Consider the following 25,234-nt stretch of genomic DNA (forward strand, 5'->3'; position numbering starts at 1 on the left):
CGACAATAAATTAAGATATGTTAAGCATAGGTCGAGTCGTAATGCGATAGGATGGGGGAGTCTTGTCAAGGCTGAGCGCTTAGCGTTTCTGACGCTCTCATCTTTCATCATGGTAATCCTAATCCTATCACGTGGTGGCATGATAATAAGCTGAGTAACAGGTGTGTTGTAGACAAGGCTGAGCGCAAGACACTCTATAGTATCGACCCCCATTGCAAACCCTCAGCCGTACCTGTAGCGATTAAGGGACGGACTCCGGCCCGCACCGCTGACACGATAGCGCCGACTATGGTGGGTTTTGGCGACGGTTGGGAGGGGTGGGAAAGCTGGCTCTGCAGATGCCAGTTGTGGGTTGAGCCGCCAGTTCTGCCTCCCTCGGTACGTACTTCCCTCGGTACCTCCGGTACATGTATCTGCAAAGCCACAACAAGCCACAGGCCTACACCGCAATCTCACAAATAAAGTTAACTTAAAATTCCACGACACCCAATTCGCCTTCTACTGTATATTTCAAGATCGAAAATCAGCTGATTTAAACCCTACTGCGAATGGGTTCTTTAGCTGGACCCATTCGGGACTTGGTGACGGAGACAAAATCTTAGCCTCAGGCAGCCACTAATATGTGACGCATACTGGCTGTTTGTGCGCTGTGTTATTATCTCCTTATCATCACGTGACACAACAACCTAACACTTGACACCTGAGGATAGAACATTCTCTCTAAGGGCCGCTTTGAATAGTGACTGCGTCCATCTTGTTTGGAGCACAATGCAGCCGAAGGTAAAATAGGTCACTTAAAGCCCTCACAGCCTCCACATTGTGGTGCGCATCATTATGGTATGCCTCGGGCGTCTATAGATAGTATAGAGCAGATCTAATGTAATGTATGAATATGATGTATGAATATGATCTTGCTCTATGCATACGACTCACCTTTAACTGTGAAGCAAGTAGTCAAGGTAATAATAACCCGCGCCTATCACCACCCACCGTCTCTTGAATCCTTAACGCTCGCCCTGGTGGATCGTCTCGGCCTCCATATCCTTCTCCAGCACGATCAGACTCCAAAAATACCCCGAAAATGTGTCCAGTAATCTTGCTCTGCCCATTTCGCAATGATCTTGAAGACACTATTAAGCACAAAGAAGTTATGGATGTCTTCGTAACCTCCAATGGATACAGGGCCTAGAATAACCTTGACAACACAAGGCAAGTCAGCTGATGATTTCTCTACTTCATACAGTGTGTGAAAGTGGAAATGACTCACTACAGAACCATCATCTGGGAGTTTATATGCCACGTGTGATTTCCAGTCCAGTCCAATAGCAGTCATGCCAATTAAAGGCACAGTTTCTTCTGTATCAATGTCGCCTTGTTGTAATCTCAGCTCATGCAGCTTCAACAGGCCAGCGCAACACCACACGCCAAGCTGAATAGATGCTTTATTGGCTGTGTGAGCTGGAAGGAAAGTATATAGTGAGCGGATGTCCATCTTAAGCAATTGAACTGCAAATAAGCTTACACTCGTTGATCACACATCTGAGATACTTCATTCTGTTGATATGGGCCCGAGTAAACCCAGTTGATCCTCCAGTGATAGTCTGGATCTCATCTCGGATTCGTGTGAGAGCTTCGGGATGCCTCACAAGAAGGAAGAATTCCCATGACATTAGACATGCCGTCGTATCCCTTCCTGCAATCAGAACATGGACTAATTGATCCCCCACGAGTATCGAATCTTGCAACTCCTTGTATAGGTCGAGGATAAATGCATGTTTCTCAGATGCTGCTTTCTCACCATTATTTTTCATGTCCTCGAGTGCAAGCTGCACAAAATGAGTCGCATATTTCTTGACGACAGCGCAAGCTGTTCCAAATCTAGCAGGCTTCCATACCAATTCCAGATCAGCAAGACGTAGCCTGATCGCACTGATATAGCTTGTCAAAGGCCCTCTCAAACGTATCCGTCTCTTCTCCCGGCAAAGTTCTTGAACGCCTTGGCACATGTGATAAGTATGTCCCACATAAAAAATAGCCGATAATGCATCTTGATGTCCTCAATGGAATAACGGCATTCACTGATGTAACTCCACTGCCCGGCCCCTTTTCTTAGGCTTTTTGAAGGCTCTTTCGATCCCTTGAGATAGGGACGTATCTGGCGTAACGTCTCGCGAAGGATCACGGCTTGATTGACTGTCAGCTTCATCTAGCAGAGACGCAGCATCATGACTTGATTGGCGAGTGGGATAGTGGCTTTCCAACCCCTGTGAAAGTTCAGATTCCCCCTGGTCGGATTGCTGCGAGACCTCGAAATCTAAATCAGGCGGCAACTCATCAATAACCGAACAGATTCTTTTAAGGTGAGTCGGCATCCATGTGTCGTAGACGTTTTTAGTGAACTTGTATGCCGTCCATTTCTCCTTGCCCTCTAGCGCTGTGAAATCGAATTTATGGATCGAGTGGCGGTAGAAAGTGGTCTGCTTTCCATCAATCAGAGGGTAATGGCCGTAGATTCTCACCGAACTGTGATCATGCGAGATTGAGAAGGCGAGGATTTCCCGGTGGAGCTCCTTTTCGCGCTTCACTAGCCTAAACAGTTCGACTATACCCCTCACTGCCATCGTCATGCTGTGAGCATTTTGCCGATCTGCAACGTCGAGAGCGGCGCCGCCACATTTGACCTCGCATGTCAGGAACGGAAAGTACATGTAGTATGTGGCCATAAAGTAAGAGTTGTCTGTAAGCTCGCCAACAAAAGGTTGAAGTCTTTTGATTTGATCTTCTGTGAATGCCTTTCGCCCAAATCCAACAGCATAGTCGGGTTGTGGACGAGTCTGGGTGACAGGTATAGAATTATTCCAGCCTTCATTGACACTTTCAACTAAACTCCTGAGGTCTTTCGATCCGAACGTTGCGAGAGTTTCCGCAGAAGGGACAATCAGTCGAGCGATATCTTGAACGACTCTAGCCTCGTTTCGATTTTGTATACTTTCGCAAGCTTCCTCAAATAGGTCGTCACGGAACAAGGACTCTTGAGGCACCGTCTGCTCTTTCTCAAGTAGGGTTCGACAGAGACTTTTGCTTGCATCTGTGCTGCCCAGTTCTGATTTGCCCATAAAGCTGCCTCTACTGGCAAGAATAGTTTGATAACGCCCATCTTGATAGGGAGCGCTTTTGACTTCTCGCGGCTTTTGATCGCTAGGTGTAGCAGAGCTAGTCGTGACAGAGCCAGCTTCTGATTGCCTCCTGCGAAGAGAGGATGATGATTTCTTCCTGGCAAGTAGATGGTTCATCTCTGGCACCCAATACTTCTCGTACCAGCTGTCTTCTTCCAGATCTGCCCTTGTCTGATCGTCTTGTTGAAACTGTTCCTTTGGCCACCGTTGTTTTCTTGTCCAGAATTCAATGGGATTGATCTCCTTCACGTCAACTCCGCTCGCTGTAGTTTCGCCAGATATATCGTCAGTAGCACACTGTCGGGGTGACCTTCGCGTGCGCTTTGGGGACGGCTTGGCAGTAGCTAAAAAGGGGCTTTGAGCTTCGTGCGATCGTTTTCGCTTTCGATTATTAGCTTGTGAAGACTTGGCAGAGTTAGCTTTATTGCGTAGAAAGAGAGTGACATGATGGCTTGCCTCTATGCCAGGAGCATCGGTAGTTGGGGAGGGTGCTGGTTTCTTGGGTTCAATATTTCTGCCATTAGACACAGTTCGTTCTTGGCGACGTTGTATATCTTCCAGTCGGTCGCTCTTGCGAGTATATACTTGTGGTCGTTCTCTCTTGATACCTTGAGGGCGCTTCCCTACAAACGATCAGTTAAGGGACACAGAAACGGGCGAAGATGGCTTACCTTGGTCTTTTGGAGCCAACCGTTGCCGCCCAGCGTTTCGGACGTTTCGTTTTGCTTGACGCGGGGCCATGTTGACAGGAAGGAGGGACAAGAAGTAAACTTATAACTGCCACTTCGCTTAAACCAAATGGAACTGATCAGAACAGAACTTGTAGCATGACCAGGATGATGAGTGACAAATGCTTCGTTGTTGTCGCAAGAAACATACTCAGCGGCTACTTTAACTTAGTGCGAACAGTAACCCCTCGTCGTAACCACTCACATCGAAAGTCTTGCCGCGTGAAATCGAGTGGAGGTTGAGCTGGGCATGTCTGCATGATAAGAATGAGCTGTTGTTGGAGTGCCATGAGGCAACAACTTGGGGAAAGTTATTTGGGCGCCCATGCCAAATATTGATTGGCTAGAAGCAATGCTTAGCCGAGTTTCATCCTTGAGACACTGACGCAATCACCCCATGACTCCGAGGCTCGATCTTCAAGACTAATTTTAGAACCCACCCACTAAAATGGGTAGCCCATATCCTCTCCACTCTCCTGTTGGTGTCAGAAATCCTAGATTAGTAAGCTGGAGCTCTGTTGTGGCTACCCGTATCAAGCATTTGGTTACCGAAGTTCCAACACCCTCAGCGGCTGATCAACCTCAGAACTGCTTCACCGACGACCCTGAACCGATACACCTCAACCTCAAAGTCGGAATAGCGAGCGAAATTTCGGCTGCTTTTACCCAGAATACCTTCTCCCACTATCGCGAAGATCGTCGGTGTTGGACCGTCGAAATCAAACCGCGCTTCCCACGATCTAACGATTCTTACTACTACACAGGAAACTCGGCTTTTCTCTCTCCGTCAATTAAACTGAGCCACCTCAACTATCATCATGTCTTCATCATCATTGTCGCCTCCGGCTTCGCTCTCATCTTCCCCGCTATCTTCTCCACCACCTTCACCGAACGTTTCCAATTTTATATCAAATCCGCCGCTTGAGGAGGCATGCTTTGCGGCAAGCCCCGAGCGGAAATACTACAAGAAAGGCAAATAGTTTGCGAAGAGATGCCTTCGCCCATCAGAATATTGGACTGCCCCTCATGGCCTATATCGCACCTGCGACGGTGGCGTAAGGTAAGTATTAGGTGGGGTAACAGGCGCGCGGGCATACATAACAAGAGAATGGCGGCCAATATTCCAACTTGCAAATTTAGATAAGGCCATGAATCAAGTAGTGCGTGAGGATGCTGGTCTTTGTTGACATGGCGCAGAGTGAGAGGCTTCGGACCTTGGCCAGCAGGTCACAGACAATTTACTAATCGGAGTCAAGGATGTCCCCGTTGCAGGGAGGTAATTTAATCATAACTTAGACCAATAGAGTAGCCTATTTCTCTTGTACAATAGGAGTTTGAGGTTATAATTCGCGTTATTTCCCAATATCTGGCATATGAATCCAGCCAATATGCTCTAGATCGCATCGGCATCTATTTTATAATCAAAGGTGCAACAGTTCTCCACATATGAAATGTACGGCTCAAATCTGAAACGGGTAGTTGCTTTGTCCCCAGACGAGGAAATGGCGTGCCTATACAGCTTAACGAGGCAATCGCTGAATGATGCTCGAGTCCAGTGAGCTGACATGTTGTCTTGTATGTTTCCTGGCTTTGCAAACTTGTTGCGAATAAAACGGTTCGCGGCCGTGATAGTATCCCGCATCTTTAATACGCAATACACAATCGGAATGACTTTAAACGCCTCAAGCTCATTGGGAGGGCTGCATTCCACATAGCCTTGAAGCAAAAAGATGCAGGAATTGGCACTAGAAATATTAGTACGGACTAAACAATAGAGGGTGTTACAAACAAGTCAAAGCCATCTTGTATGCACCAGTTCTGCAATAAGGCCCTCCCAAAAAATTCTTCTTTTATACATGCTTTGCAAAATGACGACGCTTCGTTGATATAATTCTCATCCCACTCAAAAGCCGAGTTTGTGCATGAAATGAGTCGTATGTAAGTCTCGTGGACTTGAAATGAATACCCGGCTTCTAAAACCTGAGCCTTGATCTGAGGTTTATATTTATCCTTGAAATGTAAGCAGTTATTATGAGTAATGAGCAGCGGACTAACCACAATATAATTGAAATTCAACAAGTAATTGGCTATATCTATAGCCTCTCCCGTTATAGTTGAATAATTATGCGTCAATGCAGCTGCTTGAGTGCTTTGCTCCTTTTTGTCAAAGGCAAAACAGTGTAGATCAAACCAGTTCGGAAAATATTGTTGTGCAGAACGAAGTATGTTGCACTCATAAGGCGAGCAGAGTAGAAATGCGTTCCGTAATATCTCCTTGAACTTCACAACATCTGGCCCTACAAACGTCAAGGGCGAGATGAGGAGATCGGGCTTCAATATTGGAGCGAAAATAGCAGCCAAGGCACGGTATCCATCTGCATGTAATCCGGCCATAATAAAAGCGTTTAAAAGGTAGACTGCTATGAGATAGAGGAAATAGCATAGGAGCGAAGGAATCTATCAAGGAGCATGGATATATATACCACAAACTGACATGAGAAATTGTAGAGACCGTCCCTTTCATTGATCATTCTAGCAAGAGCTACGAATAGTTTCATTCCCTTTCAAGCACAGTTCCTTGTCTCACCTTCACGCATCCTCCTTTTCACGAACAACCTTGCCAGCCGATCATATTAAACTACTGGCTTTGTGCATCGCCAGAACTATGTAGCTAAAGCTTGGACGTTTCTGTATTACAAGTGCATGGGTGGTCGCTGTATATACGTTTGCCTTCCCGCTGCAAGATCATTCCAGATGAAGAAACAACTCTGGTCATATATATAATGGGACTTTGTTGGACTTGTAGCTGGTGCTCGAAAACATTCTCATCTCATGAGGAGATCAAAAATCACTTGGACTATTATATACACAACGAAGGGCGTATTCAAGATGATGGCCACAAAATACATATAGGTTCAATTAAGAAGTTACGAGATGCTCAAGAAATGCAGATGAAACACCGTTCTCAAGCGCACTTGGTATATTTCCTCTCCCTATTGAGCTATGGAAACTGACAATTTCAACCAGAATCATCAGAGACCAAACCACTTGCTCCGCATCCTCGGAGTCGAAAAATGAGGAGGCCATGGAATGCGGCTTGGGACTCGAGAGACTGGCAATAAACATCCTGCGCAACTCTTAGATTAGTAAATGGCGCACTGGGAAGATAGTTGAACAACTTGAGCAGAAACGATGCTGGATTTTCTCCATAGAAGATTGATCATGCCAGTGACCCCGCCGCCCCTGCATCTGCTAACCTTCCCTGGAAGCAGACATAACGTAGGGTTCTTGCCACGTCAAGTCCATGCTTGAGTATTTCATCCTCAGTAGGTATGTATGGATCATAGTGTGGATTGATACAAGAAGTAGGAAACGTCTCCCTGAGTTTGTCCAGTACAGATGTGAGATTGGACGTTTGTGAAACCATCTCCCAAGACTCATCCGGTAGTTCTTGCGCATAGGGCACATGTAGAAGTTGAATGACATTTTGGAGAGTATCGGGGAGAACCACTTTGACTATCTCACTGTGTTCTAGGTTTGATAGTAGTATAAACGTATATCGCGTTTCATCAAATCCCAGTTCAAGGAGTGCAGTGCCATCCGTTGAGTATTGCGACATTATTTCGTCGTCAAGTGGCTCCTCCAATAAATTCTGAGAGAATTGCTCTGGGAGCTGAGACCCATTTTGTCGGTATATACTGGATACACCCTGCTTCCCATGTTAGTTGATAAAAGAGATAGATTGAGAAACTAGCATACCATTTCTTCGTCGTCTCCCCGACTTGACATTGGCCTCGTTGGTATTTCAGCGCTTCTCTCAATGTCTGGCAAAGGCGCTCTTTCCAGCCAGATTGTGTTACTGGCCCAACGCCATGGTGTACTGAGAAAAGAAACTAGTAAAGTGAATGCGTTCCAGGTCACCAGAGGCGACCAGTCTGGAAGACTTTCATCCACAGAATGGTAGTCAGTCCATCTGCGATATGCCACAAACTGGAAAAGCTCCTGTAATATTTTTCCTGTTTCAATGCCCTGTCGGCTTTCCGTTGCCATTTGAAGGCGTAGTTCATGGACGTGAGGGTGTAAAAAAGGAAGCCCTGGGTTCTTCAGATGTGCAGCCCGGCAAAGTTGATAATTTTTATCTGGCTCAATGAATCCCCGGAAGGCCGATAGGTTTTCGGGAAAGCACCCGGCTTTTTGAAGACCCTGAAGCATAGCTGTGAACGAGAAGTAGTTTCGAAGATGCTGCAACTCCTGTTGAAAATCAAGTCAGTAAAAAATCAGATGACATAGGTAATATCCAACTGTACCTGGGCAACTCCACTAATTGGCTCAGATAAGCCAGCAATGGCACAAGCTGTAACATCCTCAGCGAGGCGTATCCACCGTGAGTCCATTTCATATACTCTTCTCGAGTATGACAGGAAGTCTTTGGGGCACAATTGGATAAAGCAACCCCAATCCCTGTTTGTCATCAATATAGCCAGTTTTCTTGAATGTGCGGCCCGAGCTTCCTCTCGTCGGTTGGAGATGTAAATCAATGCTGAACGGAAGTCCATGGTGAGAGGAGCGAATCAGAAGAATCAATGGCCGTTTGGAGACTGCTGCAGATGAACGAAGCACAAAGTAACAAGAGAGTGCACACTCGGTGAGAGCAAAGAAAAGCGGTCAAGTGTGACCGGTGTAGAGTGAATGTGTGTGATTGAAAGGAATGAGATGAGAACTTCAGGAGGTGGCAGCCTCGTTCCTCAGCAGCTTCTTATATGGAGAGCGGATGTCTTCAAGAATGACTGGAACGGCATGCAAAGTCGTCCTGTCTTCATACCTGGGTTGGGACCTCACATTCAGTTCCCTCGTCGCAATATATCTGATCACCCTATGCGGATGGGATCTTCCTGATCTGTGCCTTACCTGAAGTTAAATGGAGGACTCCAATACCCTTCCAATACCTGGGCGGAGACAAGCATACAAGCCTGAGATGGGGAACAATAGCTAACACAACTACAAAATGAGCTGCGAAGTTCTCTATCCTTTGTATACAAAGGCTGAGACATGACGACTACAGGTGATGAATGTGTTGAGTGTTTCCTTTTGCGGCCAAGGGTGGCTTCCGACGTTCGCATTCCGGATCTAGTCGCCTGACTGCAGTAACCAAATACGGGTTTCTTGGCATCCCATGGGATGCCAAGAAACCTGTATTTGGTAAGATCTGCTACATCAACAGTTGCTCCAAATTCTCACGCGATTGCACGATTTCCACTTCATTACGACAACGTAAATATGTGTTTGTGCTCAGCACTTCAACAACAACAACCACTTGAAGAGGTATGCAGAGAAGACTTCGATGGAATTACACAGTGGGTCGAATCTCTGGGTGAATTTTTAGGGCAGCTGGATAGGCTCTTGTCAACAAACGAACGTTTAGCCTCCCAGCTCCCATTTACATTGAACAAGAGAAAGCTCAATCCGAAACCTCCGGAGGGTGAGCAACGGATAGCTAAAATTTTCGAATTCGACCCCACTGAATATCACACGCGAACGCTTCTGAAGCTCAATATAAAAAAATGGGCTGCGCAGCCAAGTTCATTTACGCAACTACAAAAACAGCTGGTTTATAGTAGAAAAAATCCAGCATATGAGATTATCTTTGAAAGCTTACAGCTTCAACAATCGGATGCGCATTCCTGTATCCTGCGCAGATTCCAGTCTGTGGCACTTTATAGGCAACGAGAACGGCAGGCTCGAAATGACGATGCCAAAACAATTGCAAGCGCACTGTTCCCTCTTATCCATCCTCCTGAAGATGGCGACGACCCTCCGGAAGATGGCAACAACATGCAAGATCTCAGCAATACTATTGAAACCTTGATACAGGCCGGCCCGAGGTATGACAGCATTGGAAAGAGGCTGTGCCTTGGCAGCCTGTTTCTACTTGGAGATGCCATTCCAAACAATATGTGAGTATTATCTATAGATCGAGATCGCAATGCTCACGATCAGTTAGATGGGAGAAATGGCTTCCCTCAACGGGTTCTCGATTTGATAGAGCAATGGATTATCTGATTGAGAAAGAGATAGTCACCATAGGAAGTAAATATAATGAACTGGGAGAGAAAATTCTTGCGTATTATGACAGTCGTAAGTACTACGTCATGCACTCGATAATATTTGCTAACGTCTCAGGCCTACCAGTGATGCCTGAAATCGTATGGATGAATGACAATGTCCAGGGAAAACACACGAAGCCTAGGCGCCAGCGCCACAGCCAAAAGAAAGCCACAGCGCCCGCCCCAAATCCTCAATACATTCAAGTTGACCGAAATACTACCAACTCCACAAAGACGTCTCAAAAGCGGGGATCTAGTAATCCTCAGCTCGGGAGGAAACGATTGAAAGCAACTACAGCGTGTAGTGCAACTAACGACGAGCGTGCTGAAGTGAATGAGCAGGGACACAATGGTACTTTGATGCAGGCTCTGTTGACAGTAGTAGAGCATGAGGTGGACCAAATCCCGGCTGAAAGCTCGTCGACACTGGGGCCAACTTCTTTGACTACATGGGAGTCGCACATGCCATTCGATGGATCAGCGCCCAGATCCGAGGTTGGAAACCTCGCAAGTTTTCAATCCAATGGAGTCTCTCGTGAAACACAGATGTCCGGATCGGATTCAAGGGCCGGTAATAGCTGTGTTGGTTATGTCACCTCATATGATAGCGCTGTCAATAGATTGCTTCAGAGTTCAAATCCATTAAGCCAGTGGAGCCTGCTTTCACAGAGCCAGAAGGCCAGTAAAACCTGGGTAGAGCCCTCTGGACAAAAGGAATCAAGTCAAGTATATCGCCAGCCAGGTTAGTCAAACTACGGGGTGTATGATAATATAGCTAATAACTACCTACAGAAAACAATAATCTTAATGGTTGGAACCAGGGCCATGTGTTATCCCCTCCGGATCAGATCGATGACTTGATCAATAACATGGATAACCAGGATAACACTCTCAATGGTTGGAACCAGGGCCATGTGCTGTCCCCTCCGGATCAGATCGATGACTTGATCAACAACATGGATAATCAGGGTAACACTCTCAATGGTTGGAACCAGGGCTATGTGTTGTCCCCTCCGGATCAGATCGATGACTTGATCAGCAACATGGATAATCAGGATAACACTCTCACTGGTTGGAACCAGGGCCATGTGTTATCCCTTCCCCCGGATCAGATCGACGACTTAATCAACAGCGGCCACAATATTCCTCCTCCGGGCCAGATCGACGACTGGATCAACGGCATGAACAATCCGCAGGATAGCACTCGTAATGCCACCATAAATCAATGGTCCCAACCCATCACATGCTAGACCTCATCACTAGTTGCTTCGAAATGCGAGGCAATAAACTCCAGATTTAACAAGCACATCCTCAGTGAGTTGCACATAAGTCCCAACTTTTAGTTCTTGGTCTGATATGGTGGGATTTCCAGTGGTGATAGTAGGTATGAAGAGTGCCAGCCCTGACACTGGTAGTATTGCAGACTTATTGAATCGGAAGGCTTGGAAGATGATATTTTTACCACCCATCTAGATAGAGGCACAGATTAGCTCTGAGCTTATGGTTCTTTTTGATGGAATGTACCTTTAACCACGGATTAAATGTTTTATAAAATGCTTCCGATGCATTTCCCAGTCTTGGATCGTCGCAGAAGTCGTAGCCATTGTTCGATGGTATAAATTTCAAATTAGCAAGCTGCCTCTCGCACTCTGCAGCAGCATCTTGTTCCTCCTTGGTTAAGTCTGTGACTTTGAGGTGTTCAAGAGCAGCAACCATGATATTCGGTAGTTGTAAGTCGTGTTGCGGAAGGTCGATTCTGGCGGGGTCGGAATTTCTGACGATATCAGACACAGCCTACGGCTCGGCTAGATTACGTGAACCAAGCGATGATTTAGCGAATATCCAGACAGCAATTTCCCAAGAATATGTTAACTATAGCCATTTATATTTATCTGAATCACTTGGCCTTTGGTGCTTGGGCAGAAATTCTGTAGAAGAGTAGCCTTGATCTTTCTCCTTTTGTCGACACTCAGCCTATTCCCTTACAGAATTATGGAGATATAGTTCACGCGACTTTGGAAGCGGTGGGGCTCAATGCCATGTGACTTGCTCCGTCAGTGGTTTTAGGCTCCAATACTTAGGCTCCAATACTTTCAGGTGCAAATTCAAATATTGCACACAGGACCTGGGTGTCACCTTCCGCTCTCAGATTTGTGCCTGTAACAACTCAAAGCTTCAAGGTACTCGATAGGATTCCTGTCCAAGCGGCTACTGGAAGTCACCGTTGCTCTTGTCTATTACCAAGCCCAAAGCACACGTTGTCCACAACCTTTGGCTGACGTCATTTCGCCTATCATGCTTCGTAGTAATGTTTCTTGCGTTTCAAGTTTATCTGGGATATCCTCTATTACATCTCCACGCAAAGGCCGTGGGTAGAACCTTTTTATTCTCACCAGGTAAGGGCAGATCCATAAATCCGTCAAACGTTGACTAAACAAATCCTCAGCTTCTCGCCTCCTCTGGACTCGACATCGAAATAGTCAGCCATGCGACACCCACTCAACATATCCCCGAGGAACGTGGCGCCGGTTGGATCTGAGTTTCTTTCAGATCTTACGTTCAATTGCTTCTACATCCTGTAGAAGCTCCATTGCAGAGCCGTACTTCAGTTCCCAGCACTTGGAAGTAATGGCACTGCAGATTTGAGAGTCCTGCGGGAACTGGGCATTTTCAAAACGGCTTCGGACTCTGTCATCCCATCCCTCCTCTCCATCGACAATATCAGGAAAGACGCAGTGGCCCATCATGATGAAATATATAGTACAACCGAGTGCGAAAAGATCCGTCTTGATGTCAGCTTGGAACGGGTCGTTTCGAGGGCAGAAAAATCTGCACGGTTCGGCACTTCCACCTTCCAAAATGATATTGCCAGTTTCGGATATATAATTTCCTTGGAAGTCCGAGAGCTTCAAGTGAAGATTTTCATCGAGGAGAAAATTTGTAGGTTGAATGTCGCAGTGAATGACCCGCTTCGAGTGGACATGGGCAACCGCTTCAGCGGCCTCTCGACACCAGGCTAATCGCTGTTGAAGAGAGGCAGGTGGATGATTCGATTCAACTATGTAATCATGCAATGTTCCGTTCGCAGCGCGCTCTAGGTATAGCCCATCTGCTGTAAGGTACTTGAGTCCGATAATCCGAGGGTGTTTGGCAACTTTGCGAAGAATTTCATATTCCAGTTTGAGGCGGCTCATGTCCCCACCGAGAGTGAGGGGATACTTGAGAACTGTGGATTCATCCACTTCACCAATCCAGGCACTGGTACCTGACGCAATTACTCGTCGTACGCCCGGTGGGCAGTACTGGTAATATATATGGACTTCCGATTCATCGTTAGACATAGTGAGGCAAGTATAGTGAGGCAAGTAAAAATGATGAAATTATTGGATTGATCTTGTGAGATTCCTTTATTGATCTATGGTGGGTGGTGGGCCAATTTATGGGGTGCGAAATGTGACGGATGTCTGAGGAAAAAAACAAGTCACATTATCTGCATGCGACGTTCGTGGACAACTCTTTACCGAGTGTAATAATACGACAGTACAAGCTACTCAAACGTCTCAGAAAAGGAAAGAGCTGCCTCGGCATAGACAGGGGCACATAATGAGCGGTAACGAACAATGCGCAAATCAAAGGTTTTATTAAAGAGCGGATAGGGAAGCTCCCTGACAAGTAGAATATAAATTCGGTCCCCATTGCCACAATGTCTCTGTCACATGACTTTGAAATTCTGCCTTCTGCCCCAACAAATGGTTACACTCAGAACTTGCTGCTCTTGCTAAAGAGTTCTCTCATTTCGAGGCACTACTCAGCATTAGAAAGGTCGTTTTCTATGGTTTTGCGTTTCATACTCAACACTTAGGGCAGATATGTCCTGGTACCTTGACCATAGAGGAAGCCAGGTAGGTGTCGACAAACCCCGTATGCTCCTTTTCCGAGCACGTAAAAAATGATGTCACCTCTTTCACATGCTTTATAGGCGCGGTGCAATTTTTGTATGTAGTACGTACAATACTCGCTGGCAGCCACAAGGCATGGCGACGCTTCAATAGAGTAGTGGTTCTAAAGGACGAATTTTATAGATGGCGGCTAAAATCCTGGCTTCGTAAACAACAGGAGCTGGTTGTGCAAGGCGGGAACGTGTTGACAATATCAAAAGTCTTCTGAGTTTATGGGTGGTCAATGCCTACGTATATATATCTCTATGAGCCCCGAGGCAGAGTGAGTATCGATAATTGCCAACTGTTGAATTCTTTCCAACACAAGCCATATCCAACGCATCCACTGAATTGACACTGTACTGAAATAACAGGGCAACACTGACATCGCAAGTCTCTGACTCACGCATTGGAGTGCACTGATTCTCTGGGAAACTGCAGGATATACCTATCGATTCGGAATTCCATTACTGGCAGCCTCGACCTGTCCACCACGCCAATATTTGCGTTTGCTTTTGCTTTTGTTGGCATTGTTTGGGGCCTGTGACCCGGTTGGAGAGGCTGACAACCACAGTAACCAAGTAACCAAATACGGGTTGCTTGGCATCCCATGGGATGCCAAGCAACCCGTATTTGGTAAAGATCTATTGTCGTTCTCATTGGATCCTTCATGCGGAGTCCAAACGCAAGCAAACACAATTACGCGTAACATGAGCAATGAATGGGTTAACCACCTTCTGTCTGTTTGACATGGTAGGCATTTATACACAATTAGAGCTAGTTAATTTGTAGGGATCGACTTTTAGGACCAATTACAATGTATTGAATCGTGAATATTCGCGAACTTTCGTAAACCGTGCCTTAATAATGTTGAAGTGGTTCATGAATATTCGTGAACTTTTAGGACTGCGTACAATGTATTAATTCATGATGGTTCAATGCTGTTATCCAATTGAGGACAGCACGTTAGTACCTCCCTTGTTGCCTCTAGAATTCTGCAGCATGTATATAAGAAACGCCATATCCACAAAGTCGGCCCTCTCGCAAACCCCATCTCTAACCTAGAGACAGCATGGTGAGTACAGAGAAACCACTCGCGAAAGCCCATGTTCTAATTAGTGATCTAATAGGAACCCACGCCAGACCAAACGCTAGTTTCCCAAGCAATTTCCGATATATTTCTTCCATTTTTCGATCCCGATGTCCTGCTTAAGGGGTATTCGCAAGAAAGTGCTCAATTATTGACGAGAAAAATAAGCCCTATATTCTGGCAGGTGACGCAGAGTCTGTCAGTTCCTGAATGCGTTATTCTTATTTCTGCGAGGCAAGCGTTCACCGATTCAAATATAGCGAACTGGGGCCTGCACCTGTTTGCTATGAGCAAGGATCGAAATCAACAAGTAGAACAAAAAATGGCATATAGGTATAGTGTACAGGCTAGAGAGTATCTAGACGTTGCTGCATACGACTCACGGTTTGACAAGCTCAAGGTAAATCTATTGATCCTGATTGGAGTTTATATACTAACCTATCTTAAAGCAAAAACTTGAAGAGCAAATCGAACGTCTAGCCAGCGATAAAAATTGTACATTTAAGGTCTTTAAGGCCTTCAGAGGTCTTATATTTGAAGTGACGACTGACGATGATCTCACAAGTTATCTCACTAATGAAACATGGTCGCTCTGCTTTGCATGTATAGAAGAGGATGATTTTACCCGTCCTTTGTTGCAGGCATGGTTTATTAGCGAGGGCGCCCAACAGTAAGTATATCCAATCTATATTTATCTTTGAAATATCTAATATATTAGTATTGAGGCATGCATAGGAATCTTGAAACACGCGGTAACTCATCTCGATATTGTCATGGCATTTAGGATGATACCAATTATATACTGTGGGTTCAAAATCCAGGATGCAGCAACACTCGGACCCTATACTATTTGGGGACACCCAGGTGACTGTCGGCAACCGCAGAAGAACCGCCGAGCATTTTTTAAGTGTATCAAAGATCTTTGTCAGAATGGTAATTCGCAAGAACTGAGCATCTACAGTTTATATGCAGAGAATTACTGTTAATCGAATGGTGCAAGAAGGTGGAGTGGAATCGAGTCGAGTTGAGGGGGGGTCTACGCTTGTTACGGCGCAGCTCCGTCTCCAGCGTTTCGATTCGGGGGAGGAGGGAGATGGGAAGGGGGTGGACGATTGTTATTTTGTTATATAACGTGCATCCCTGCATCACGGGACGCACCCCGTGACGGGACAAACTATTAGTACTATGAATTCAATTGATTATAAATTTGTGAGACCATTGAAAATTCCTGTATTTTTGTGTCAGTCGTGTTGTGTGACCACTCCTGAACAGACCAAACCCTGGCTACTCTGAAATTTACGATCATGTCGTCGCTGTCGCGCCTAATTGCGGAGGGCGTCAATTCGAAGTATAATAGAACCCCTCGAGCTACAGCATCACCACGAACTCTTATCACTCCTAATCCCCATAAGAGAGTCTTATATAAGCTTTGAGGCCCCACTACGATGCGGGAGATCGTCATCAGCCTTGTGGCGGCTGTACGGCGCAAATTCATGCATGGTCGCCACGCAGATTAATACCTCCCACGCTTCTATGATGTAATTCGCTTACGTCACCCATGGCAAGGCTGTGGTTGATCAGGGACTGTGGCTGATCTGGACTGTGGCTCATTAGGGCTGTGGCTGAATGTTTGGGTGAATACAAATACTTGTAACAGGCTGTACTCAGCCACTGTACTCAAGTCTGGTCATGTGTGTGGCGTAAACTGCCATGCGTGTGGCGTTAGAGCAGGTGTCTCGAACTTTCCATACGGCAGGCGCGCGGCAGCACGGTGGTGCCTGGGCACTGGAGCGCCGTCACTCGTCCCCTTCACAACACCATCACCACGGTAGGCTAGTATGGACAGAGCCAGTCAAGCACTCGCACAAGGCGTTCCTCCCGGCGTGCCCGATTCATACCGTGCCCTTGCAGATCATGGTATTGCCGTGCGAGAGATAGAGAATCAAATAGACTGATCCTCAGCTGGGATTAGTTTGAGGCAGGCTCGCGCTGGCTTCGCGACCTGTTGCTTTGCTGTACAGGAGTTGGTGTTTATAGCCCTTTTGGCGCAATAATAATAATGTCCGTATGGAGGTACAGACAAGCAAATACAGATAGCGAGCGGCCTTTGGTATCCTTCTACCGTGCTTGATATGCCCAGCGAAGGCCATTGCCGCCATCGTTGTGCCAGCTGTTGTGCTCGATATTGTCATGCCCGCCAGCACCTCGTTATACATTTGTGGATTGTTGTGCACAGCGCCGTGCTCGCAGTCGTTGCCATGCTGTCATCGTCTGAGCCACTATTAAGGTCTTCACCAGGTTATCGCAGTCTCACTGTGCTGCTCTGATATATCTTCGCACTTCAGCCGGTTATTCCATTCGCGCGCTTCTCGCGGCGTAACTGGAAACTTGAGGACGGTCATCTTGTTGAAGGCGGCAATGTAGGGATTCACGCGGCTGTGGTGGCGACGGCGGCGATAAAAGAGCGGAATTCCGTATGGACACCAGAGCTGACAATTGTAGAGGTTTATCGTTCTGTACAAGCTTGTCGCGACAGAGGAGTATCTCTCAACCAAAGGAGAAAGCGGCCGATTTTGGCAGATATCGGCCACTTTTTGGTCCTGCTTGAGAGGGCACAGTTCAACTCAGCTACTATTGCCGCTTTGACAGCCAACGTCAGCCACACTGAGGCTGTGAGCATCGTCGTACCTTGACGCTAGGCACAGATTTGTCAGCAAATTAACTATTCAAGAAGAAGCTGACATTCCCACTTCGAACAGCTGATGCACACATTAACAGGTTCCCTGATTATATCATCTTTGTTTCAAAACTAGCTTGCAGGTTGATGCTATAGCTAGTGATTTGATTTCAATGCCAGCTTCTAGAAAGTCTTGCAAAGTAGATAGAAGTATATAACAAGAGGCTAAACTTTGGAGGTGGGTGGGAAAAGTTAAGTAGATAATGATTAAAGTGTAAATAGCGCTACAAAGCCATAAAAATCCTCTACTACCAACGCACCTCGCCTAAGTAGAAGCTGTTCCACCACCTCATACCTATTTTCTGCCGCTCGGGACAGCGGCGTCCGGCCATACCTATCCTTTGCATCCACCTCGGCACCCTTGTCCAGCAGCAGCTTGACGACGGCCTCGTGCCCCTTCCCTGCCGCCTGGGACAGCGGCGTCTGGCCAGATCCATCCTTTGCATCTACCTTAGCGCCCTTGTCCAGCAGCAGCTTAGCAGCGGCCTCGTGCCCCTTCTGTGCTGCCCAAAACAGCGGCGTCTGGCCAGATCCATCCTTTGCATCCACCTCAGCGCCCTTGTCTAGCAGCAGCTTGGCGACAGTCTCATGCCCCTTCTCTGCTGCCCCAGACAGCGGCGTCCGGCTATACCCATCCTTTGCATCCACCTTAGCGCCCTTGTCCAGCAGCAGCTTGGCGACGGCCTCGTGCCCGCTCTCTGCCGCCCGGTACAGCGGCGTCCGGCCATACCTATCCTTTGCATCCACCTCAGCGCCCTTGTCTAGCAGCAGCTTGGCGACAGTCTCATGCCCCTTCTCTGCCGCCCAGAACAGCGGCATCTGGCCAGATCCATCCTTTGCATCCACCTTAGCGCCCTTGTCCAGCAGCAGCTTGGCGGCGGCCTCGTGCCCCTTCTGTGCCGCCCAAAACAGCGGCGTCCGGCCATGCCTATCCGTTGGATCCACCTCAGCGCCCTTGTCCAGCAACAGCTTGACGACGGCCTCGTGCCCGCTCTGTGCCGCCTGGTACAGCGGCGTCCGGCCATGCCTATCCGTTGCATCCACCTCGGCGCCCTTGTCCAGCAGCAGCTGGGCGACAGCCTCGTGCCCATTCCTCGCCGCCCAGGATAGCGGCGTACGGCCGGATCCGTCCATTAGATGAGCTGATTGGCCTGTCTGAAGGCAACAGTTAACAGCACCCTTAAGACCGAAGTATGCGGCAAGGTGTAGCCCTGTCATTTGCCTGGGATATCTTTGACTGTACCCTGAGCGTGTGGAGTATAACTTCAGGACAAGAAGTGTTTGGCTCGATGCTTCTACTTGAGCCTTTTTCTCAAGAAAGATAATGACTTCTTGGATTAGTGTAGAAGCGTTACGAGCATGACGTCCCCAATTATGTGACGCATAGTCGTAAAGTGGATTCGACTGCAGCCGTTCTTCGAACTCCTCGTCGTTTTGGCAGATGCCAGTCTCGAAGACGTTAAATGAGAGGTATGTAACGCAGATTGTCGCTATATCAGTTTCTGCTTGTGGGAACCAACGTTTCTGTGTACGTTCGAAGTATTCTTGTGTCGTATAGTGAACTAACCGGATGATAGCGCTTTCTTCATCGACTGTAACTAGTCCAGCACACACTGAAACCATGTCCTCTATTGGAGACAAATTCTCCTCGTCAAACTGTAACTCCCCAAGCTCTACAGCAAGTGCGTGCTCAAGTTCAGACGTCGTCAGCGGCCTCTTTGCACAGGTGATCCATGAGAGGACCTGCTTTGCAAGCTCTTTTTCGCCTGCGAGCTGGCCTTCAATTCTCTCCATAGCGTCGTTGTATGCGTCATCGTATGCATCATTTCCAGTTGAGAGCTCCTTCAAAGCAGTACGGATAGCCTTTGGTGACTTTTTGCCCTTTAGTGAATCAAAGTGGAGCTGTGCAAGCAAGAACCTATGACTAGTAAGCATTATTCACTAACAGCTGGAAGTCACATACATCCCATTAACTGCTTTTACAATTACGGCCTTTATTTCACGCTGCAGCTCAGAATTGCGAAGAACACACGTAGACAGCTCCGACATATGGCCATCTAAGTATCTCTGCACATCATAATCGCTTGCCTGGATCTCCAATCGCATGTTGTTTTTAAATTGTACTTCGATTTCTGGAATAAATCTCGAAGTGGAAAAGATATTTGCTCTGGACTTCGACTGCAACGCGAAAATCTCGGTCAAAAGTTTCGTCCTGCAGCCACCAGATGTTTGACACTCATCAAGTGCGTCAACGACGATGAAACATCTCGAATATTGAGCAGCGACAGACTAGAGAGCACTTGATATTTCATTGAATGTCGGCCGCGTCCGCTTCTCCTTATGGCTGTCATAAAGAGATTTCACACTCTGTGGTAGAGGATATAGGCCTTGAGCTAGCTGCTTCAGCAAACTTGCGACAAGTCCATCGGCCTTCTGCTTGTCTTGTCGACGGAAGTTGCAGTATAGATATGCGATGCCAATATTCGTGTCTTTCGGAAATTTAGCGTGTAGACAGTCGACAACAATTGAGGTGAGAATCGTCTTTCCCGCTCCAGGAATTCCTGGACAGAACAATACCTGCTGGTCGGTCTTTACCCATGCCTGGAACTCTGCCGATTCCAAAAGCCACTGACCAGTACCTACCGCCCGTCGACTAATGAAGTCGCTCTGTTGGGCGGCATAGTCAACTGGGGCGAGCCAGTCGAGCACTGTTTGACGTCCTTGATCTTCCTGATGTCGCACTAACTTGACCACATTATCTCGAGTAAGTCGTCCGTTGAACGCGTCTAAGAAACCAATGTTTGTACTAATACGACTCCGAAGCTCGTCGATGTCTTCCAGCTTCCAGTTGAGCCTCTTCCACACTCTTTTGATTCTCTTGCCAACACTCGCATATTCAGAACCAAGTTCGCTATATTTGTCTAGTATTCGTTGGAGCTCGTCGAGAACATTTTGGCAACCCTTGTCAATGACTTCCAAGTCTCTCTTCTGGTCAGTGTTAAGCTCTTGTTTTGGAAAGGCAACGTCGGCATCTTGAAGGACGATCGATAGACCTCGGATCCTATTTGAATATAATAGTCAGCAGAGATCAAATTCTTATTGAAATAACGCACTCATCTGAGACAGCCTTGAATTGACTCGGCGCATCCACGAATTCCTTCCGGATCTTGTTCGCAAGCTCGATTGCGGTTATGAAGTCGCCGACGCTAAATCCAAAGCTCATGATGAAGTTGGCTTGCCCATTATCCTACATGAAGTGAAGAAAAAATGGCAGAGAGTGGGAGTGAAAGACAGGTTTGTTGCACTGGACGACAAAGCATGTTGTCTGCGCTCAGCCTCAAAAGGCTGACTTTGGCGCCTAAAGGGCAGACTTCTGGCATGGTTGCCGTGTGGAGCTTCTGATGCGGTCGCTCGAATCCATGATTGATCGGGAGAACGGGACTTTTCGGTAAGGCTTAGCTCCGCCACACGCAACCACAGCTCACCTGCCACAAGCTTTATTATGTAAGATATCCACCTGTATTACTAAGTGACCAGGAATCTTGATCGCTTAATTTGGAGGTACAAACCCATATGGCGACTTCGCATGACACAGCACTCCCTGGTCATCACAAGGCTGAAAATGATTTTTCTGCATCGTGGTGAGGCTCGGAAACACAGATCAATGTGTTATATGAGTTTGAAAGGTGCAAAGAGCTCGTGGTAGTACTGTAGGTCGATGGGTTCTATTATGCTTCGAATTGACGTCCTCCGCAATCAGGCCCGACGGCGACGACGTGATCGTAAATTTCAGAGTAGCCAGGGTTTGGACTGTTCAGAAGTAATCACATAACACGACCGAGAGAAAAATATTAGAATTTTCAGTGGACTCACAAAATTATAATCAATTGAATTCAAAGTACTACTAGTTTGTCCCGTCACGGGGTGCGTCCCGTGATGCAGGGATTCACGTTAGTAGTTTTAGCCGTTGGTTTATAGACCACTTTACTTAGCAAAATTAAACAGTCTTCACTTCCACTCCACATCTATGCCCTTCAGTTGCCTTTACACATCGGATATGCTAACAACGGAGCTAGTGAAGTCCCGCTAGTGCGTATGAGATGTTGCAGACACTGATAGCGCTCGTTATGTCTTCCGTCTCGAGATCATCGGGTGTTGAATTTTGGCGGTAGTAAAGGCACATACATGTTGTACACCCAGAGATCCAAGCCCCGATGAGCCTTGTTCAGAAGGTTTAACTGAAGTCTGCGGATTTGTAGATAGCGATACTCGATATTATGTATCTACACTTTCCTCCTTACTACCCGCTTGTTCCTGATTTTTTAGCTCCCGTTTCCGTTGAGATTTCTCAGCAACATCACTTGGCAATATATTATTAGGGACTGGATATGAAAGCATCTAACTTGTAATTAACCATAATCCTATTAACATCTTGGGCGGACTCACAATTTCTTCCATCGAAGGTGGAAAACAGGGCTTGCTGACAGATCTATAGGTTGTATATCGCCCATTCTGGTAGATGATTAAAGCCACATCTGCGCCATATAGCTTCCCATACTCATATGTCTTGTTGATCAATGAGCTTTTCCTTCTAGATGCATTCTGGGTTTGTCGCTTCTGTATTTTACCCATTATTTGATGTAGTATTTCGACAGCTGACGCTTTGATGGTGTGTCTTATAATTCCAAGTATTGTAGGGATAGATTTTAACATAGTTGGACTGTTGCTGGCACTTAGTGGCTGCAGCAGTTTGCTTTTGGAAGGCCATATCAGCATCAGAATAGTCTGGTATGCAGGGAAGCAATTTTCGGCGGCCGTGGCATACAGCAGGGATCCCAGTAAGCATAAAATTGCACATGACATTACTGTACCGTTGCTTGCAAAAACAGCTTATCCAGTAGTTATGCCTATCCACCATCACTGAACTGCGAACAGACGGAGAGCGCAGACTTCCGGCCGCTTCTAAAGCCATAAACGAACGCAAGAGCTGTCCAGCTCAAGTATTCAACCTTGGAGCCGAGTATTGATTTCGACGAGCCGTTTGCTACATTTAAAACATTACACTAGGGGGACCGTTTTGGACGCGCCGGGAGCCACTTATTAGACTTGAGATCATCACTTAAAATATCATTCCAAGTTTCTGTCGACTATAGCTGCATCGAGGAGTCATTTCTAGCGCTCCAACTGCAACTACCAGCTCAGTCGGCCGAAGCAGCTCCAACAGCACATTGTATCACCTTGGTGGACAGCGCCATTCACCCGCAGTGATAAATATCCAAAAGCAGCACTCAAACAACATGATGCATGTGCAGTGGTGAAGCGACATTAACTATCATTTTGGTGCTGCTGCAATAGTACCTACTCTATAACGGAATACATAGACAAATCACTACCTCTTACCGGCTCACCACACATATTGGTATACAAAGGCCGATCACCTCGGTCATCACACAGGAAAGATCAGCAACGCGCCTACCTCTAGGCCATCAACAAGGCCGACATAGATGATGCCAATGCGGTTACCGGCGACAGACGGTGCGACACATCCTCTTGGAATGTAGAGAACGAGCGACACCGGATGTGGGTAGGTAGGCCTCATGCGTCGACACGAACGCTTTCTGCAGCTCATCAAGCAGCCAAGGTTATCCTAGAGCAATTCCGGGCAGTCCATCTAAATATACGTAGTGTAGACGAGTAAAATCTGTATATAGAAGTAAGGGCAGGCTAGGAAAGGTCTGACAAGTTCAGAGTCATTAGATCTATAGATAACTATGAACGAAAATGGAGAAACAGTTTAGAACGGCTTACATAGCTGCAATCGAATAAATCAACCAGGCAGTGAGGCTAGGAGCTCCCAATGGTCCTTCAGGATATAATAATATGTCCTTCATTGCGCTTCCGGCCACTCCCCAGAGCCCACTATTTCTGGAGACCTGGGATGATCGCCAGATCCAGCCAATCTCCCGAGTCTCCCGCCTCTGGAGACCTGGAATCGCCAGATCCAACCAATCTTCCGAGTCTCCCGCCTCTGGAGACCGCGGGGCGTGGGAGCAACTCGGCTCCCTGGAGAACTGGGATCGCCAGATCAGGCCAATCTCCCGAGTCTCCCGGCTCTGGGGCCCTGAAATCGCCAGATCCAGCCAATCTCCCGAGTCTCCCTGCTCTGGAGACCGCGGGGCGTGGGAGGCGCTCGACTCCCTCGAGCGGCGGTCTCTAGAGGTGTGGGGGGCTTTCGAGCGTAATGGGCCTAAGACCCGCGGGCGTGAGCCACACACATACATAGGCTGCTCCCGAGTGTTCCACTAAATTTCCGATTGCGTCGTTCCCACTACAAATCCCGTCTCATCCATGTTATACACGTTCTCGAGTTCTGGTTCTTTTCGTCAAACTGCCAAACCGCTGCGATATCTTCTCATATGTAGCCTCTTGATGCCGCCGCAACGACTCTAATTGTCGAGAATTCGTTCCTTTAATTGTAGGATATTGATTTGGGCCAACACAGGTGTTGCTGGGAGGGCAGTACTGGTAACTCGTGTAATTCATCGTGCTAATGTCCTCTCTTCTACGTTAGAGAGTAATCGGACGTCCCCGAGGCTTGCGCCTTTGTTTTACGTCCAGCCATTCGATCGCGTAGTGTTTGAGCCGGAACGTAAAAGTGTATCGCTGTAGCCCGGATACATGAATGCTCACTATTTTCCAGTTAGTTATTGCCTTTTGTATGTCTTCTCCAGAATTCGCTTTACCAGTTACACGTAAGAAGCCAAAAGTCGCATTGCTACATCAATAGAGGGTTGAAAACAGACCCTTGAAGGGTGCGAGAACGCTACCAGCAAGAATTTGAGGGGCAAAAGCGCTCCAGTTTTGGCATGACAAAAACTGCCTTGCTGCTTGGTTGCTCTTATTTACCATTTCATGGTCATAGAGTCACAACTGGCTGGAGCGGTATTCTATCCTTTCTTCGCTTTGTTCGAGGGATCAATTTTGGAGGTGGGTTGATTTTCCTTGTCGTCAATTTTGACGCTGCGCTAGCTTATTACACGGTTGATGCGGGTTGATGCGTGTTGATGCAGCCACAAACTCCACAGGGGTCAAAACTGGATGATCACCGATTATGTACATCCTGACTTGAGCAATGAGCCAAAATGTGATTGCTGTAGTAGGTACAGGAAACATGGCACCTGAGATACTACAGTACAAGATGATCGTACATACACTCTTCTTGAATCGGCTCACGTCGTCGCTATTGCAGATCGCTAACAAAGTCCCACCTTGCAACTTCAATATTGCATCATTACCAGTAGGCTGCGCACTACTCGCCCAATACTCGGCTCACTCACTCAGTGGGTTACTCAGCTGGGTGAGTAGCTGAACCTTTCACTCGACTCGGTGAGTGAGGCCAATACTCAGTTACTCTGTAAAAACCCAGTGAGTACTCGGCTGTCACGTGTAAGATATATGCAT

General features: G+C 47.0%; 12 protein-coding genes across 12 annotated transcripts; 4 read left to right on the forward strand and 8 right to left on the reverse strand.

Annotated features, from left to right (window-relative positions):
- Window positions 1-1,057: 1,057 nt before the first annotated feature.
- Window positions 1,058-1,492, reverse strand: VC83_04385 (uncharacterized protein; the record flags this gene model as incomplete). The annotated part of the gene is made up of 2 exons (XM_024468018.1): window positions 1,058-1,195; window positions 1,268-1,492. The coding sequence occupies 2 exons, from the start codon at window positions 1,490-1,492 to the stop codon at window positions 1,058-1,060; spliced, it is 363 nt and encodes a 120-aa protein (XP_024324459.1).
- A 1-nt stretch (window position 1,493) lies between these two features.
- On the reverse strand, window positions 1,494-2,006 carry VC83_04386 (uncharacterized protein; the record flags this gene model as incomplete). The annotated part of the gene is made up of 1 exon (XM_024468019.1): window positions 1,494-2,006. One exon carries the CDS (start codon window positions 2,004-2,006, stop codon window positions 1,494-1,496), a length of 513 nt encoding a protein of 170 aa, XP_024324456.1.
- Window positions 2,007-2,075: 69 nt separating this feature from the next.
- Window positions 2,076-4,174, reverse strand: VC83_04387 (uncharacterized protein; the record flags this gene model as incomplete). Its single annotated transcript, XM_024468020.1, has 2 exons — window positions 3,848-4,174; window positions 2,076-3,799 (listed from the first exon to the last, which is right to left on the reverse strand). Exons 1-2 carry the CDS (start codon window positions 3,915-3,917, stop codon window positions 2,076-2,078), a joined length of 1,794 nt encoding a protein of 597 aa, XP_024324457.1. The 5' UTR covers window positions 3,918-4,174.
- A 178-nt stretch (window positions 4,175-4,352) lies between these two features.
- Window positions 4,353-5,244, forward strand: VC83_04388 (uncharacterized protein; the record flags this gene model as incomplete). Its single annotated transcript, XM_024468021.1, has 1 exon — window positions 4,353-5,244. One exon carries the CDS (start codon window positions 4,353-4,355, stop codon window positions 4,827-4,829), a length of 477 nt encoding a protein of 158 aa, XP_024324454.1. The 3' UTR covers window positions 4,830-5,244.
- Window positions 5,245-6,803: 1,559 nt separating this feature from the next.
- VC83_04389 (uncharacterized protein) lies at window positions 6,804-8,983 on the reverse strand. Its single transcript, XM_024468022.1, has 3 exons — window positions 8,212-8,983; window positions 7,664-8,155; window positions 6,804-7,613 (listed from the first exon to the last, which is right to left on the reverse strand). The coding sequence occupies exons 1-3, from the start codon at window positions 8,458-8,460 to the stop codon at window positions 7,125-7,127; spliced, it is 1,230 nt and encodes a 409-aa protein (XP_024324455.1). The 5' UTR covers window positions 8,461-8,983; the 3' UTR covers window positions 6,804-7,124.
- Window positions 8,984-9,152: 169 nt separating this feature from the next.
- VC83_04390 (uncharacterized protein) lies at window positions 9,153-10,880 on the forward strand. The gene is made up of 3 exons (XM_024468023.1): window positions 9,153-9,858; window positions 9,906-10,039; window positions 10,085-10,880. The coding sequence occupies exons 1-3, from the start codon at window positions 9,182-9,184 to the stop codon at window positions 10,753-10,755; spliced, it is 1,482 nt and encodes a 493-aa protein (XP_024324671.1). The 5' UTR covers window positions 9,153-9,181; the 3' UTR covers window positions 10,756-10,880.
- A 387-nt stretch (window positions 10,881-11,267) lies between these two features.
- VC83_04391 (uncharacterized protein) lies at window positions 11,268-11,724 on the reverse strand (the record flags this gene model as incomplete). The annotated part of the gene is made up of 2 exons (XM_024468024.1): window positions 11,268-11,477; window positions 11,533-11,724. The coding sequence occupies 2 exons, from the start codon at window positions 11,722-11,724 to the stop codon at window positions 11,268-11,270; spliced, it is 402 nt and encodes a 133-aa protein (XP_024324670.1).
- Window positions 11,725-12,554: 830 nt separating this feature from the next.
- On the reverse strand, window positions 12,555-13,349 carry VC83_04392 (uncharacterized protein; the record flags this gene model as incomplete). Its single annotated transcript, XM_024468025.1, has 1 exon — window positions 12,555-13,349. One exon carries the CDS (start codon window positions 13,347-13,349, stop codon window positions 12,555-12,557), a length of 795 nt encoding a protein of 264 aa, XP_024324673.1.
- Window positions 13,350-15,018: 1,669 nt separating this feature from the next.
- VC83_04393 (uncharacterized protein) lies at window positions 15,019-18,111 on the forward strand (the record flags this gene model as incomplete). The annotated part of the gene is made up of 4 exons (XM_024468026.1): window positions 15,019-15,021; window positions 15,077-15,436; window positions 15,486-15,706; window positions 15,755-18,111. The coding sequence occupies 4 exons, from the start codon at window positions 15,019-15,021 to the stop codon at window positions 16,020-16,022; spliced, it is 852 nt and encodes a 283-aa protein (XP_024324672.1). The 3' UTR covers window positions 16,023-18,111.
- A 225-nt stretch (window positions 18,112-18,336) lies between these two features.
- VC83_04394 (uncharacterized protein) lies at window positions 18,337-19,879 on the reverse strand (the record flags this gene model as incomplete). The annotated part of the gene is made up of 3 exons (XM_024468027.1): window positions 18,337-18,367; window positions 18,564-19,691; window positions 19,737-19,879. 3 exons carry the CDS (start codon window positions 19,877-19,879, stop codon window positions 18,337-18,339), a joined length of 1,302 nt encoding a protein of 433 aa, XP_024324667.1.
- Window positions 19,880-20,062: 183 nt separating this feature from the next.
- On the reverse strand, window positions 20,063-20,996 carry VC83_04395 (uncharacterized protein; the record flags this gene model as incomplete). Its single annotated transcript, XM_024468028.1, has 2 exons — window positions 20,063-20,834; window positions 20,887-20,996. 2 exons carry the CDS (start codon window positions 20,994-20,996, stop codon window positions 20,063-20,065), a joined length of 882 nt encoding a protein of 293 aa, XP_024324666.1.
- A 2,657-nt stretch (window positions 20,997-23,653) lies between these two features.
- VC83_04396 (uncharacterized protein) lies at window positions 23,654-24,079 on the forward strand (the record flags this gene model as incomplete). The annotated part of the gene is made up of 1 exon (XM_024468029.1): window positions 23,654-24,079. The coding sequence occupies one exon, from the start codon at window positions 23,654-23,656 to the stop codon at window positions 24,077-24,079; it is 426 nt and encodes a 141-aa protein (XP_024324669.1).
- Between the last annotated feature and the right edge of the window lie 1,155 nt (window positions 24,080-25,234).

This window comes from Pseudogymnoascus destructans, assembly GCF_001641265.1.
Source record: "Pseudogymnoascus destructans isolate 20631-21 unplaced genomic scaffold scaffold_9, whole genome shotgun sequence".
Taxonomy (NCBI): Eukaryota; Fungi; Ascomycota; class Leotiomycetes; order Thelebolales; family Thelebolaceae; genus Pseudogymnoascus; species Pseudogymnoascus destructans.

Coding starts and splice junctions, on each gene's coding strand:
- VC83_04389 (XM_024468022.1), bottom strand. CDS start 8,460: ATGGACTTCCGTTCAGCATTGATTTACATCTCCAACCGACGAGAGGAA. Junction 8,156..8,211: donor CAATTAGTGGAGTTGCCCAG/GTACAGTTGGAT, acceptor GATTTTCAACAG/GAGTTGCAGCATCTTCGAAA. Junction 7,614..7,663: donor GGGGAGACGACGAAGAAATG/GTATGCTAGTTT, acceptor CATGGGAAGCAG/GGTGTATCCAGTATATACCG.
- VC83_04390 (XM_024468023.1), top strand. CDS start 9,182: ATGTGTTTGTGCTCAGCACTTCAACAACAACAACCACTTGAAGAGGTA. Junction 9,859..9,905: donor GATGCCATTCCAAACAATAT/GTGAGTATTATC, acceptor ACGATCAGTTAG/ATGGGAGAAATGGCTTCCCT. Junction 10,040..10,084: donor TCTTGCGTATTATGACAGTC/GTAAGTACTACG, acceptor CTAACGTCTCAG/GCCTACCAGTGATGCCTGAA.